The sequence below is a fragment of the Misgurnus anguillicaudatus genome, chromosome 3 (assembly GCF_027580225.2).
Source record: "Misgurnus anguillicaudatus chromosome 3, ASM2758022v2, whole genome shotgun sequence".
Lineage (NCBI taxonomy): Eukaryota > Metazoa > Chordata > Actinopteri > Cypriniformes > Cobitidae > Misgurnus > Misgurnus anguillicaudatus.
Window position 1 is genome coordinate 48,338,559 of NC_073339.2, and position 14,788 is coordinate 48,353,346.

The 14,788-nt window shown below is 38.9% G+C and overlaps 1 protein-coding gene across 1 annotated transcript in view; it reads left to right on the top strand.

Annotated features, from left to right (window-relative positions):
• The window catches only part of gart (phosphoribosylglycinamide formyltransferase), a 33,123-nt gene extending 18,598 nt beyond the window's left edge, over nt 1-14,525 (top strand). The window contains exons 6-22 of the mRNA XM_055206258.2: nt 5,746-5,814; nt 5,925-6,050; nt 6,162-6,249; nt 6,333-6,418; nt 6,880-7,048; nt 8,287-8,521; nt 8,763-8,857; nt 9,046-9,155; nt 10,292-10,490; nt 10,742-10,993; nt 11,070-11,222; nt 11,312-11,515; nt 12,882-13,034; nt 13,115-13,245; nt 13,408-13,549; nt 13,701-13,816; nt 13,999-14,525. Of these exons, the coding sequence (XP_055062233.2) occupies nt 5,746-5,814; nt 5,925-6,050; nt 6,162-6,249; nt 6,333-6,418; nt 6,880-7,048; nt 8,287-8,521; nt 8,763-8,857; nt 9,046-9,155; nt 10,292-10,490; nt 10,742-10,993; nt 11,070-11,222; nt 11,312-11,515; nt 12,882-13,034; nt 13,115-13,245; nt 13,408-13,549; nt 13,701-13,816; nt 13,999-14,193 (2,523 nt within the window). The 3' untranslated portion in view covers nt 14,194-14,525. The remainder of the gene's footprint in view (nt 1-5,745; nt 5,815-5,924; nt 6,051-6,161; nt 6,250-6,332; nt 6,419-6,879; nt 7,049-8,286; nt 8,522-8,762; nt 8,858-9,045; nt 9,156-10,291; nt 10,491-10,741; nt 10,994-11,069; nt 11,223-11,311; nt 11,516-12,881; nt 13,035-13,114; nt 13,246-13,407; nt 13,550-13,700; nt 13,817-13,998) is intronic.
• The last annotated feature ends 263 nt before the right edge of the window (nt 14,526-14,788 follow it).

Here is a 14,788-nt window from a genome sequence, read left to right on the forward strand (position 1 = left end):
TGGTGCTTGACCCCTAAATATAGCTGCAAGCAGCAATTGCGGGGTCAAGCACCTTCAGCGCAATGAGCACCCAAAGCACAGCAAAAACCACACGACGCAGCAAATGCGCAAAGCACAGAAAGCGCGCAATACAGAGCCCGAACCCGAAGCAAAGCAAATGCTGAGCAGAACCACTGCAGTGCGGAGCAACAACAGAAAAGATTTCAAAAATATAACACGTGTGGAAAACCAGACAGGTCGAGAAGAACGTGTTAAAGGGAACACAAAAGGAAATCTCAATAAGTGAAAGTAAGAGCTGAGATTCAAACCCATGACCTCATGTTCCCAAAGCACAGCACTAACCGCATGCACCACTGAGTAAATTATTAAACCACTGAGTTGGTGTGTCCAAGCTATAGAATACAGCTTTACAGCTATAAACATTGATATCCAGCAATTACCAAAAGTGTAGAAATGACAACAGAGAGCACAAATAACTGAAATACAATGTATAGTATGAAAATCACAAAACTTAAGTGAGAAAAAAAGTTAAGACAAAAGACCACTGCACATGGGATTTGAACCCATGAACTCAGGTTCTCAAAGCACAGCACTAACCGCATGCGCCACTGAGGAACCATGGGTTGAAAAGCTGTGGAAAAGAGGCTTCAAAGCTGCAAACATTGACATGCCAATCACTGAAAGGGCAGAAATAACACAACAAAGCAAAAGTAAACAGAAATACAAAGTGTAGGGCAATCAGATAGTTTAAATGGCACTGAATTCGTTTAGAACATTTTGTACAATAATGAACAACATGGGCAAATTTTGTCAGATTCTTTTTAATATGACAAAGGGACAGCATGACAAGCATGGTCCGCTTTACAGAGGTATTTCTCAAAAATTTGACATTCAGCAGAAAAATCTGTTCAGTCATGTCTGTGCGGATTGCTCCAAACATTATACAAGCAGAACCTGGCATAAAATAAACAAAATTTGTAAAAGGAGTAGCGAAAAAATAATTTAACATATGCTTTACAATAACACATGAACAGAATGATGGAAAATGCCAAACAAGGTATTGTTGCGATCGCCAAAAACCAGTGAATAAAATGTCACAAAGAAAATGTATATCACTCAAAGTATTCTAAAGATATAAGCAGTTCTATAAGAACTGTTTTAGTTTATAACCCCTAGGTGGCGCTGTACTCTGACTTCCCAGGTAACTTCAGGACATCATGCCGAAGCTCCCTAACTATTCAAAAGATATAACAATTTATGACCAATTTCAAAATGACGGACAGGTGGTGTGGTCAAACCCGGCATAATACATATCGACAGATTCGGCATGAGCTAAGGAATCCGTAAACACCAAGATCATAATTTTCTGACAAACATTTCAGTAGTTATGGGCAAAAAAAGCAATTTTCCATATCTCATGACCCATAGGTGGCGCTGTCACCAAATTTGGCATGGACCCCCAGTTTATGGTCGACATAACGTGTACAAAATTTCATTTCAATTGATGAAAGAATGACAGAGATACAGCCTCAGAACTATTTTTGTGTCAACCTCGTTAAGTTTGCGCATTTATTACTTTTGAACAAAGATAAATATCAAAATTCTGTTTGGTCATTTCTGTGCGGCTCACTCCAAAGTTCACCTGTGCCAAATTTCATAACAATTGAACCAAATTTGAAGGAGGAGTAGCGAATAAACGGAATACTGTACATTTCAAAATGGCCACTACTGTAATGGGTGGAGTTTTACTGTAAGGTATTAAAAACAACAAGCATGAGGAGAGCAATCACGTGTACTAAGTAGAATTTTCATAGATCAAGCGGATCAGCAGTTATAACCATTTGAACATTGAATTTTTGCACTGCTGGTGGCGCTATAGAATTAGTACTAGAGACCCCATTTTTGGTCACATGACTTTTTAAGACCACCACTACAACTGTGCCAAATTTCATCATTTTCCTATGTACGGTTCATAGGGCTGCCATAGACGCCTATGGCTAAGAAGAGGAAGCAGAATAATAATAATAATAATAATAATACTAACAATTCCAATAGGTGTCACAGCACCTTCGGTGCTTGACCCCTAAATATAGCTGCAAGCAGCGATTCGGGGCCAAGCACCTTCAGCGCAATGAGCACCCAAAGCACAGCAAGCAACATAGAAGGTATCAATAACCCAATGTGCATTGAACACCCAAGGTGAATCAAGAACACAAGTACCCAAAGCGTAGCAATTACCGATCAGAACCACCGCAGTGCAGAGCAGCAACAGAAAACATGACGAAAATAGAACATATGTGAACTACAGACAGGTCGAGAAGAATAGGTGAGAAAGAACAAAACTTTAACAGAACAATTTAAAACTTGCCCCAGGCAGGATTTGAACCCAAGAACTCAGAATCTCTTTGCATGTGACTTACACACTACGCCATTTAGTTGACACATTTCATGAGGCAGCAGAATAGAGTGTACAGAGATGAAAGCATTGACAAATGCCAATCACCACAGATGCAGAAATGACACAGCAGAGCAGATATAACAGAAATAATATAGCTGCAAGCAGCAACACGGGGTCAAGCACCTTCGGCGCAATGCACACAAAGCACAGCAAGCTCACAATGCACAGCAAGCACACAAAGCACAGCAAGCACACAAAGCACAGCAGGCACACAAAGCACAGCAGGCACACAAATCACAGCAGGCACACAAACCACAGCAAGCTCACAAAGCACAGCAAGGACACAAAGCACAGCAAGCACACAAAGCACAGCAAGCACACAAAGCACAGCAAGCACACAAAGCACAGCAAGCACAGCAAGAACCACCACAATGCAGAGCAACAACAGCAAACATGGAAAAATAGAACACATGTGAACTACAGACAGGTTGAGAAGAATTGATGAGGAAGAACAAAACTTCATGACTCAGGTGGGATTCGAACCCAGGAACTCAGAATCTCAATGCATGTGGTTTAACTAAATGCGCCACTCAGTTGACACAATCCATGAGGCAGCAAACAAGAGATTAGAGAGATGAAAGGACTAACATATGTCAATCACCAAAGATGCAGGAAAGACACAGCAGAAGCAGAAATAACAGAAATACAATGTACATGAGCTCAAGTGTGATTGAAGACAAGCAGATCATTCTGTATAGTGATGCTATACAATGTAATATACAGTCACATTAATTTATTACTATGACAAATAGACAACGTCACAGGCACGGTCAACTTTAGAGTGGTATTTCTAAGAAAGAGAACAGAATTTCAAAAATCTGTTCGGTCACATCTGTGCGGATTGCTCCAAACATTATACGAGCAGAACCTGACATAAAATACACAAAATTTGTAAAATGAGTAGCGAAAAAATCATTTACCATATGCCTTACAATAACACATGAACATAATGTTGGAAAATGACAAACAAGGTATCGTTGCGATCGGCATAAAACAGTGAATCCAATTTCACAAAGAATATGTATATCAGACAAAGTATTCAGAAGTTATAAGCAGTTCAATAAGAACTGTTATAGTTTATAACCCCTAGGTGGCGCTGTACTCTGACTTCCCATGTACCTTCAGGACATCATGTCAAAGCTCCTTACCATTTTTTGCGCGGATATGTCAAATAGTTCAAAAAATATAACAATTTATGTGAAATTTCAAAATGGCGGACAGGCGGTTTGGTCAAACCCGGCATAATTCACATCGACAGATGCGGCATGAAGTAAGCAATCCATAGACATCAAGATCATAATTTTCTGACAAACAGTTCAGAAGTTATGGGCAATAATAGCCTATTTTTCTATCTGATGACCCATAGGTGGCGCTGTCACCAAATTTGGCATGGACCCCAAGTTCATGGTCCACATGAAGTGTACAAAATTTCATTTCAATTGATCAAAGAATGACTGAGCTACAGCTTCAGAACCATTTTTGCGTCAACCTCGTTAAGTTTGCGCATTTATTACTTTTGAACAAAGATAAATATCAAAATTCTGTTCGGTCATTTCTATGCGGCTCACTCCAAAGATCATCTGTGCCAAATCTCATAAGAATTGAACCGCATTTGAAGGAGGAGTAGCGAAAAAACGAAATACTGTACATTTCAAAATGGCCGCTACTGTAATGGGTGGAGTTTTACTGTAAGGTATTAAAAACAACAAGCATGAGGAGAGCAATCACGTGTACTAAGTAGAATTTTCATAGATCAAATGGTTCACCAATTATAACAGTTTGAACATTGATTTTTTGGACTACTGGTGGCGCTATAGAGTTACTGCTAGAGACCCCATTTTTGGTCACTTGACTTTTCAGGACCACCTCTACAACTGTGCCAAATTTCATCATTTTCCTATGTACGGTTAATAGGGCTGCCATAGACACCAATGGCTAAGAAGAAGAAGAAGAAGCAGAATAATAATAATAATACTAACAATTCCAATAGGTGTCACAGCACCTTCGGTGCTTGACCCCTAATAATGTACTATAGTCCATTGAGACCAAAGTTGGACTTGGGCCGTTATACCAAAATATATATTTGGTGCAATAAAACCCACATCACATCACCAAATGAACACCATGCCCAGAGTAAAGCATGAAGGTGACAGCATCATACTTTGTGGCTGCTTTTCTTCAGCTGGAACTGGGGTTTTAATCAGGGTGTATGGAATAATGAATAGCTCCAAATACCCGTCAATTTTGGCCCAAAACCTAAAGGCTTCTGCCAAAACACTTAAAATGAAGAGAAATTTCACCTCACAGCTTGACAATGACAGAAATCACACATCTAATCAACAAAGGAATTACTTCACCAAATCAATATCAAGGTTTTGGAATGGCCCAGCAAGAGTCCGGATCTAAATCCCATCCAAAATCTATGGGGTGATCTGAAGAGGGCTGTGCACAGGAGACACCCAACCAATTTGACAGATTTAAAATGCTTTTGAAAGGAGAAATGGCAAAATATTGCAAATTCAAAAGTGTGAAATTGATTGACACATTCCCATTAAGATTGAATGCTGTGATAAAATATAAAGGTGCTTAAACTAAGGTTTAGTTTAAGGGTGTGCACACTTATGCAACCTGGTTATTGTACAACTTTACTTGCCATTTTTTCACCACCAAAGTTTTCTTATTGTTATTAGCTTTAATATATAGGTTGGAAGTACGGAATTAAGTTGAAACAGGTTCCAAAATGATTCATCTTGTTTTCATTTTTTAAATCACAAAAACCTGCAATTTTAACAGGGGTGTGTAGACTTTTTATATCCACTGTATATATATACACACCTAGAACCGCCAATGGTCCCTGTACTTTCTGTTAAAGACCCATATGGTTTAGTTAAGTGGTCTTACTGAGGACATCTGCTGGTCAAATCATTAAACTGCACAAACTTCATATTGAGTCCAAGCTTTAGATCTGCATGTTGATTTGCGTACATGACAGTTTATCATAAAATCATTTTATTGTCTTCAGGATCATATAAGGTTTATTTTACATGTACACATGCACTGTTCATATCTTTATTAAGAAAAACTTTTGCAATTGAACTTAAAACCTGTCGGACTCGGATTGAGGTTTGGATCGGTTCTCATTGGCTTGTGTTACTCTGGTTTTAAGATGCAATGATTTCTTGATTGTACTAAAACTGATTTGAGAACAGTTATGTCCATTCATCTGACTATTAGGTGCACCAGTATTTGTTTGCTGAAAGTGTGAAATGATTTTGTGGATGTTTCAGGATAAAGCGTTTGGTTCTGCGGGTGAGACTGTAGTGGTGGAGGAGCTGTTGGAGGGAGAAGAAGTGTCTGTGAGTTTATTTAGATTATTACACAGAACACACACACACACACACACACACACACATAAACAGAGACACACACACACACCCAGTGTCTGAGGTTCTTGTGTCTCCTTTAGTGTCTGTGTTTCACTGATGGCTTCACCGTTTCACCGATGCCACCTGCTCAAGATCACAAGCGTCTGATGGATGGAGATCAGGGACCAAATACAGGCGGTATGGGAGCTTATTGTCCCACACCACAGGTAAAGAACCGCAATGCATACATTATAACATAAAACATGGGGCATGGCCAAAGACATGATGGTATTTTTTGTTAATGCTATTAAAGTGTAAATTCAATCTGTTTTGTAAAGGTCTCTGAGGAAATGCTTGAAGAAATCAAGAGAACGGTTCTTCAGAAAACAGTTGATGGTATGAGGGAGGACGGGACGCCGTATGTTGGTGAGTTTATCAATCAGACTGTATGTGTTGATCAGTGCTGGTCTCTGTAAATAATTCATATTTTTCTGTCTTCTCCTCCTCAGGTGTGCTGTATGCTGGATTGATGTTAACTAAACATGGACTAAAAGTTTTAGAGTATAACTGTCGGTTTGGTGACCCCGAGTGTCAAGTAAGGTTTGACTTATATAGAAGTGAATCTTTAGGTTGGAGCAAAAAGAGCTGTTTTTAGATTTAAATGCAAATAAGCTACAGCTCCTCACTCCCTTATCAACAGACAGAAAGCACTTTTGGTTAAAATACATCTGGTTAATAAAGTCTGAGACAATAGTCTCTAGCATTAGTTATTAACTAGTCAGTCAGTGTCTGTGGGTGGGGCTTTATCAGTGTGACATCACTCTAACAAGAGAATCAAAACAGCATGTCTAATGAGACGGCTTTGGTTTAATAGGCACTGAAGGAGGAGACGGTGGATTTTTTTCATTGTTTGATGGTTGTGTTCACACACTGGCAACACACATTTATGTCCAAACACTTTGAAAAGTGGATTTTGCATAACATGTGCCTTTAATGATTTGTTTGTTTTTGGATGAAATATGACACTGAAGTGTGAGTAATGATTTTGTCTTTTAGGTTCTGATGCCGTTGTTAAAGAGTGATTTATATGAAGTGTTGAAGAACACATTGGAGTCAAACCTGAGTTCAGTTTCAGTCGAATGGTTACAGGAAAGTTCAGCTGTGACTGTGGTGATGGCCAGCGGTGGATATCCTGATAACTATAAGAAGGGTCTGGAGATCAGCGGTACGTTACATCAAATCTTTATTTGACATTTGTCATGTTTGCGCTTACTGACAAATAAAGAGGCTTGATGATAAAAAGTAAATGTTTACATTCTTAAAACAATTTATATTTCATTATTGAATTGTAGGTGTTTGTATAATTGAAATATAACTAATAGCATGATGTCATTAATATTTTAATATTTCAATCTGATATCGTTGAGACACACACTGTAATGAGGGTCTATGGTGGCATTTCTTGTTTAATATATTTTTTGTCACATGAGAACAGATGCAAACTTCATCTTTAGATTGTTTAAAATGTTTTTTATCATTAGTCAGAGTGTTTGTATGTTTATGCTAAATAAATAAAAGCGATGCACCAATTTATAGGTACGAAGAAGGATAAGGGCCAAGCTAAAATTACAAAATTAAACCTTCTCGAAATTCAAGTCATTATAATGCGAGATTTAACTAGTTATTTTTAGAGAAAAAGTCAAAATAAATAAAATTATGAGATTGTTTTCTAAATATTTTGAGAATAAAGTCGATATAAAGAGAATAAAGTAGTAATAAAATAAAGTCAGTATAATGAGAATAAAGTATTTTGAGAATAAGGTCAACACTATGAAAATAAAGTTGTGAGGTTTCGGGAATAAAGTTGTAATATTTTAAGAATAGTCATATTTTTACATTAATGTGTTTGGAGTGATTCTCGTTATATTAACTTTATTCTCTAAATATAACGCCGTTATTCATGTAATTTCACTTATTTGGACTTTTTTCTCAAAAAACGATTAGTTAAATCTCGCATTGTAATGACTTTAATCACAAGATGTTTTTATTTTTAATTTCAGCTTGGCCCTAATGCGCCTTCGTATATGGGCCATTAATTGATACCGTCGATATAAGCAATTTCACACTATCGGCTATAGACGGATTGTTTTAAACCAGCCGATAGTCATGGCCGATATATCCTGTCAATCAAAAGAGAACAGGAAAATGCAATGAATTTGAGCTCTGTGTATAGAAACTTTAAAGAACCATCACTAGTTTAATATCCAACAACAATGGTCATTTTATAAATTAATAACATATAGAAAATGTTATCTTCAGAATTAAGTTAATGCTAGTTAATATAACCACCAAACTATCGGTATCGGCAGATATCAGTCTGAATAATCTGCTATCAGTATCAGAGAAAAAATATATCATCGGTGGATTTCTAATAAATAAACCTTTTGTTTGCTGTTTGTTTAGGTTTGTCTCAAGTGTCTGAGATGGGCGTTCAGGTGTTTCACGCAGGCACCGCCCTTAAGGAAGGGGGCGGGGTTATCACAAGCGGTGGGCGTGTTTTGACCGTGACAGCTGTCCGGCCCACACTCGAGAGCGCCTTACGAAGCGCTAATGTAGGTGTGGCAGCGATCGGCTTTCCTGACGCTGTGTACCGCAGAGACATCGGTCACCGTGCCATCGCTTACCTCACTCGCACCAGGTGTGGAGGTCAATATTAACCTGTTCACACTGGACAAAAAAAACATTTACATTTGTTCTGTTGATTATATTGTATGCCTGTGATGAAAGGCATTTAATTCAGTGTTTATGTACTACTGATTACTATTTCTGAATTCAAGTTTCTCTTAAAATAAAAAATAATAATAATGTTGAAAAGATAATAGGTTGAATGTTCCTCTTTCTAATAATATCACATTATAATGTGTGTGTTTATCCTGCAGAGGTTTGACTTATAAAGACAGCGGAGTGAACATCAGTGCTGGAAACACACTTGTGGATCTGATCAAACCTCTGGCCAAAGCAACATCTCGAGCAGGTCATTCAAACAATCTCATGTATAACGTTTAGAAGAGTTTATACTGTGAGAGAATGAATGCATGATGTTTTTAAATCAATACTTCTCATGCATTTGTCTGATACGGTAACGTCAGAAAACAGTGATATGTTCAGATATCTTCATCAGTACGGTAGTTTTCATAAGAATCTCGGTCTGATGTGATGAAGGTTGTAACGCTGAGCTCGGAGGGTTTGCAGGACTCTTTGATCTGAAAGCAGCCGGTTTCATTGATCCCATCCTGGTGTCTGGGACTGATGGAGTGGGCACCAAACTCAAGGTATGTGACACGCTCTTCATATCTGAACACAAGAACCTGTAGAGCAATCATTATACTGAAACATCAGCACCACTGACCACTTAAAGGGATAATTCACCCAAAAATGTGTATTCTGTCATCATTTACCCTCAAGTTGATACAAACTTAAAGGTGGGGTGCATGATCTATGAGAGCCAATGTTGACATTTGAAATCACCTAAACAAACACACCCCTACCCCAATTTTGATAGACCGCCCCACACATACGCAACCCAGGCAACGAACGATGTTGGTTAGTAGACATGCCCCTTACTGCTGATTGGCTTCAAGTGTGTTCTTGTAGTCGGCCGACTCCCTTTTCCAAAGTGTTTTTCAAAAATCATGCACCACACCTTTATCTAATATAAAATTGTTCTGCTGAACACGGAGGAAGATATTTTGAAGAGTGCCATTTAATAACCGAACAGATCTGGGGCACCATTCACTTCTATAGTATTATTTTTCCTACTATGAAAGTGAATGGTGCTCTAAATCTGCTTTGTTTTGCTTAATACAAGTTAAGATATTTTGAAGAATGCTAATAACTGAACAGATCTGGGGCACCATTCACTTCCATAGTATTATTTTTCCTACTATGGAAGTAAATGGTGCACCAGATCTGCTTTGTTCTGCTGAACACGAAGGAAGATAAAGCAGATCTGGTCACCATTCACTTCCATAGTAGGAAAAATAATACTATGGAAGTGAATGGTGCCCCAGATCTGTTCAGTTATTAGCATTCTTCAAAATATCTTAACTTGTGTTAAGCAAAACAAAGCAGATTTAGAGCACCATTCACTTTCATAGTAGGAAAAATAATACTATAGAAGTGAATGGTGCCCCAGATCTGTTTGGTTATTAAATAGCACTCTTCAAAATATCTTCCTCCGTGTTCAGCAAAACAAAGTAAATGATTCACGTTTGGATTCACTGAAGTGTAAATGATGACCGAATTTACATTTTTGGCTGAACTATCTTATTAGCAACCAGTAAGAAGCTACTAGTGAGTGCATAGCAACCACTGAGAACCTTCTAGTGACCAGCAGAGTCCTGTGACTGCCTACCAACATTGCAGAATCACCAAGTTACTTAAAAATCTGTCTGTTTGCTGAATATAGATTGCACAAGCGTGCAACATCCACAACACTTTGGGTCAGGATCTGGTGGCCATGTGTGTGAATGATGTTCTGGCCCAGGGAGCAGAACCTCTCTTCTTCCTCGATTACTTCTCCTGTGGACGTCTGGATGTGGAGGTGGCATCTTCTGTCATTGCTGGCATCGCAGAAGCCTGTCAGATGGCCGGATGTGCTTTAATAGGCGAGTTTGTGATTATAGTTTTATCCTCTTACACATAAATACATCACACGTACAACTTCTTCGTGTAGGTTAATCGAGAAACATTGTGGGTTTGATCTCAAGGAACCAATTTAATAATGATACACGTTTAAAGTATAGCTTCAATGTATTTTAAGTCACTTTGGATGAAAGCATCCTCCAAATGCATGCATATAAATGTGAGAAGATATGTCCCATCATTAGTCAAAGCATCATGCGATGTGTTTGTTCAGGTGGTGAGACAGCAGAGATGCCGGGTGTTTACGCTCCAGGAGAATATGATCTGGCAGGCTTCTGTGTTGGAGCTGTTGAGCGAGGAGCTCTTCTGCCCAGAGTGAAGGACATCATGGAAGGAGATCTTCTCATCGGTGTGGCCTCATCAGGCCTTCACAGTAACGGCTTCAGTCTGGTACGGAAAGTTCTGGAACGATCCGGCCTCCAGTACAGCTCGTCTGCTCCGTTCGGACAACCGGGACAAAACATCGGTATGATGATATGAGAGAGTTCACATTTTTCAAAGTGTTTCTTCTCAGATCGTCACACTTGTGTCGCTGTGTTAAGGTGACGTATTGCTAACGCCAACAAAGATCTACAGTCGTCTGCTTCAGCCAATCCTGCGCAGTGGAGCGGTTAAAGCCTACGCCCACATCACCGGTGGAGGACTTCTGGAGAACATTCCTCGGGTTCTTCCTCCAGAATTGATGGTGGATCTGGGTGAGCATGAGCAGCACTGACAGTGAAATTTAATTTAAAGCTCATATTTTGAAATGTAAGCAGATCTTTAAGAGTGTTGTGATGTTTAGATGCAACTCGCTGGCGTATTCCGGCCGTGTTCTCGTGGCTCCAGAGAGAAGGTGGTCTGTCCGAAGAGGAGATGAGCCGAACGTTTAACTGTGGCCTCGGGGCCGTACTGGTGGTCAGTAAACAGGACGCTCAGAGGGTCCTGAGACTCGTACAGGCCAAGGAGGAGGCGTGGATCGTTGGCTCGCTCACTCATAAACAGACAGGTGAGCCTGCTGAAGAAAAGTTTTAATAAGGATGTCGAATATAAACATTAATGACTTATGATCACTTTCCAGTACAAACTTAATGAATAATTGTTTGAGCTTTACAATCATAAGAATGAGATAATTTTAGCTTTACAGTCATGGGAATGAGATGGTTGTGGCTTTACAGTCTCATTCCCAAGAAGTCTTGCGAATAAGATAGTTTGGTATTGTCATGAGAATGAGAGAGTTCAACACGATACAGTCATGAGAATGAGATAGTTTGGCCCTGTACAGTCCTGAGAATGTAAAGCCACAACTCCCTCATTCTCAAGAAGTCTTCTCAAAAAGTATCAAGAATGAGAGTTTGGGGTTGAACGTTCATGAGAATGAGATAGTTGTGGCTTTACATTCTCAGGACTGTAAAGTGCCAAACCATCTTAATCTCATTCTCAAGAAATCTTCTCAAAAAGTCTTGAGAATGAGGGTTTGGTGTTATACAGTCATATAAATGAGATTGTTTGGTGTTATAATCATGAGAATGAGATAGTTGTGGCTTTACACTTTTATGACTGTACAGTGCCAAACTATCTCATTCTCAAGAGGTCTTCTCAAAAAGTAACAAGAATGCGAGTTTGGGATTGAACGTTCATGAGAATGAGAGAGTTTGGCACTGTACAGTCCTGAGAATGTAAAGCCACAACTCCCTCATTCTCAAGAAGTCTTCTCAAAAAGTATCAAGAATGAGGGTTTGGTGTTATCCAGTAATGAAAATGAGATTGTTTGGTGTTATTATAATGAGAATGAGATAGTTTGGCCCTGTACAGTCATGAGAATGTAAAGCCACAACTCCCTCATTCTCAAGAAGTCTTCTCAAAAAGTATCAAGAATGAGAGTTTGGGGTTGAACGTTCGTGAGAATGAGATAGTTGTGGCTTTACATTCTCAGGACTGTAAAGTGCCAAACCATCTTAATCTCATTCTCAAGAAATCTTCTCAAAAAGTCTTGAGAATGAGGGTTTGGTGTTATACAGTCATATAAATGAGATTGTATTGTGTTGTAATCATGAGAATGAGATAGTTGTGGCTTTACATTCTTATGACTGTACAGTGCCAAACTATCTCATTCTCAAGAGGTCTTCTCAAAAAGTAACAAGAATGCAAGTTTGGGGTTGAACGTTCATGAGAATGAGAGAGTTTGGCACTGTTCAGTTCTGAGAATGTAAAGCCACCACTATCTCATTCTCGAGAATGAGGGTTTGGTGTTGTCCAGTCATGAAAATGGGATTGTTTGGCGTTATAATAATGAGAATGAGATAGTTTGGGGCTGTACAGACATGAGAATGAGATTGTTTTGGAGATTACGTTATTTTTTCGTGTATGTACAGGATCAGAAGCTGTGGTTATCAGAAACCTGGATCAGAGTTTAAAGGAAAGTCACGGTCGCTCTCCAGACACCAGCAGTCTGCAGAACGGAGCACATCATGGTGACCACAGCACACAGAAGAGAACCAAAGTAGCGGTTCTCATCTCTGGAACTGGTGTGTGTTTTTCTCAATTCTTTCTTTGGATACGACTGCTGAGGATGATGTTTTTAATGTCAATGTTTGATGTTTAATAGGAACAAATCTCCAAGCCCTGATGATGCAGGCAAAGAAGCCGTCCAGTTCAGCTGAGATAGTGGTCGTCATCTCCAACAGACCGGGTGTGATGGGACTGAAAAGAGCTTCTATGGCTGGGATTCAGACGCGGGTTTGTCTGGAATCTATTTGAACTTCATATACACACTTGGCAATGAATAAAGCGAGTATGCGAGTAACAGCAGCCGCCGGAGGCGGAGCTTAGCATAGGGTCAAAACTGATTTCATTATTTAATCTAATCTGATAGTTTTTAACATTGGGTTTATCTATCAGGTTGTGGATCATAAGCTGTATGGCAGCCGCGCAGAGTTTGATAGCACTATAGATAAAGTTCTGGAGGAGTTTGGTGTTGAACTGGTTTGTCTGGCTGGATTCATGAGAATCCTCACTGGATCTTTCGTCAGGAAGTGGAACGGTAAACATCTGCTCAAACTAAATGATTGTACATTTCTGTTAAAAGAAAAGGATTTCCAGGATTTATCTCAATATCAGCATATTGAGCTTAAAAAATAAAAGTGCATTGTGAGAATGATTCATGTGACATGCTTTTGTCTTCTCTTAAACAGGAAAGATGTTGAACATTCATCCGTCACTGCTGCCGTCTTTTAAAGGTGTCAACGCTCAAAAGCAGGCGCTCCAGGCTGGGGTTCGGGTCACGGGATGTACTGTGCACTTTGTGGCCGTAAGATTTCTTCATTTCTATCTATCACCATAGAAACTACTGAGGATTTTGTCTTTCATGAGTAAATCAAAAGGCTGAATCATCAGAAATCACAAGAAAACTCCCACCTGATGATTTTATATCACGTGTTTCTAATAATAGTTTGACTGTGAATATTACAGTAATGTAAATCATGTCTGTAGGAGGAAGTGGACGCCGGAGCGATCGTCGTACAGGAGGCGGTTCCTATCTTGGTGAATGACACAGAAGAGAGCCTATCAGAGCGAATTCGTGAGGCGGAGCATCATGCCTTCCCAGCGGCTTTAGAACTCGTGGCCAGGGGTGCGGTGAAGCTCCGAGATGATGGACGGATCACGTGGAATCAGTCTGTTCAGTGATAACACGTTACTGTCATTCATTTCAGCTATGACTATAAGGTTAAAACACTATGCCGTCATGTGATTATAAACATAAAACATTATATAATCTAGTCATGTGATAGTTTGATTCAGACATTCCACATTTATCTTCTCATGCAGGCTGTTACAGACATCACATACTGTTACATTACCTAAACTTTCTTCACATCTCTCTGTATGAATACTGAAGTGTGTTTTCAGAAATAATGAACGTAATGTTTGTGATCGAGTACAGGACGAACTTTATTCTCTGCATGTAACATCATACTGTATGAACGTTTGCTTTTACATTAAATCTGAATGGCAATGTTTGAGTTTGTCTTTTTCTCCTAAGATCATCTTTCTCATTCAGATATATTACCCATATGGAAAAAAATAAATTTCTTTAGCCAAATATATGTTTTAAATATGCTAAATACATTTTGTATAAAGTAAAGCTTAATTAAATAATATATTTTCAAATTTGAAATTATTAGTTTAAACCTTCATATATTAACATTTATTTAAAAATGTATTTCAAGGGCAACAAATTTCATCACAAACAGCAAGAAATACATTTTTCCTGGGCCTAATA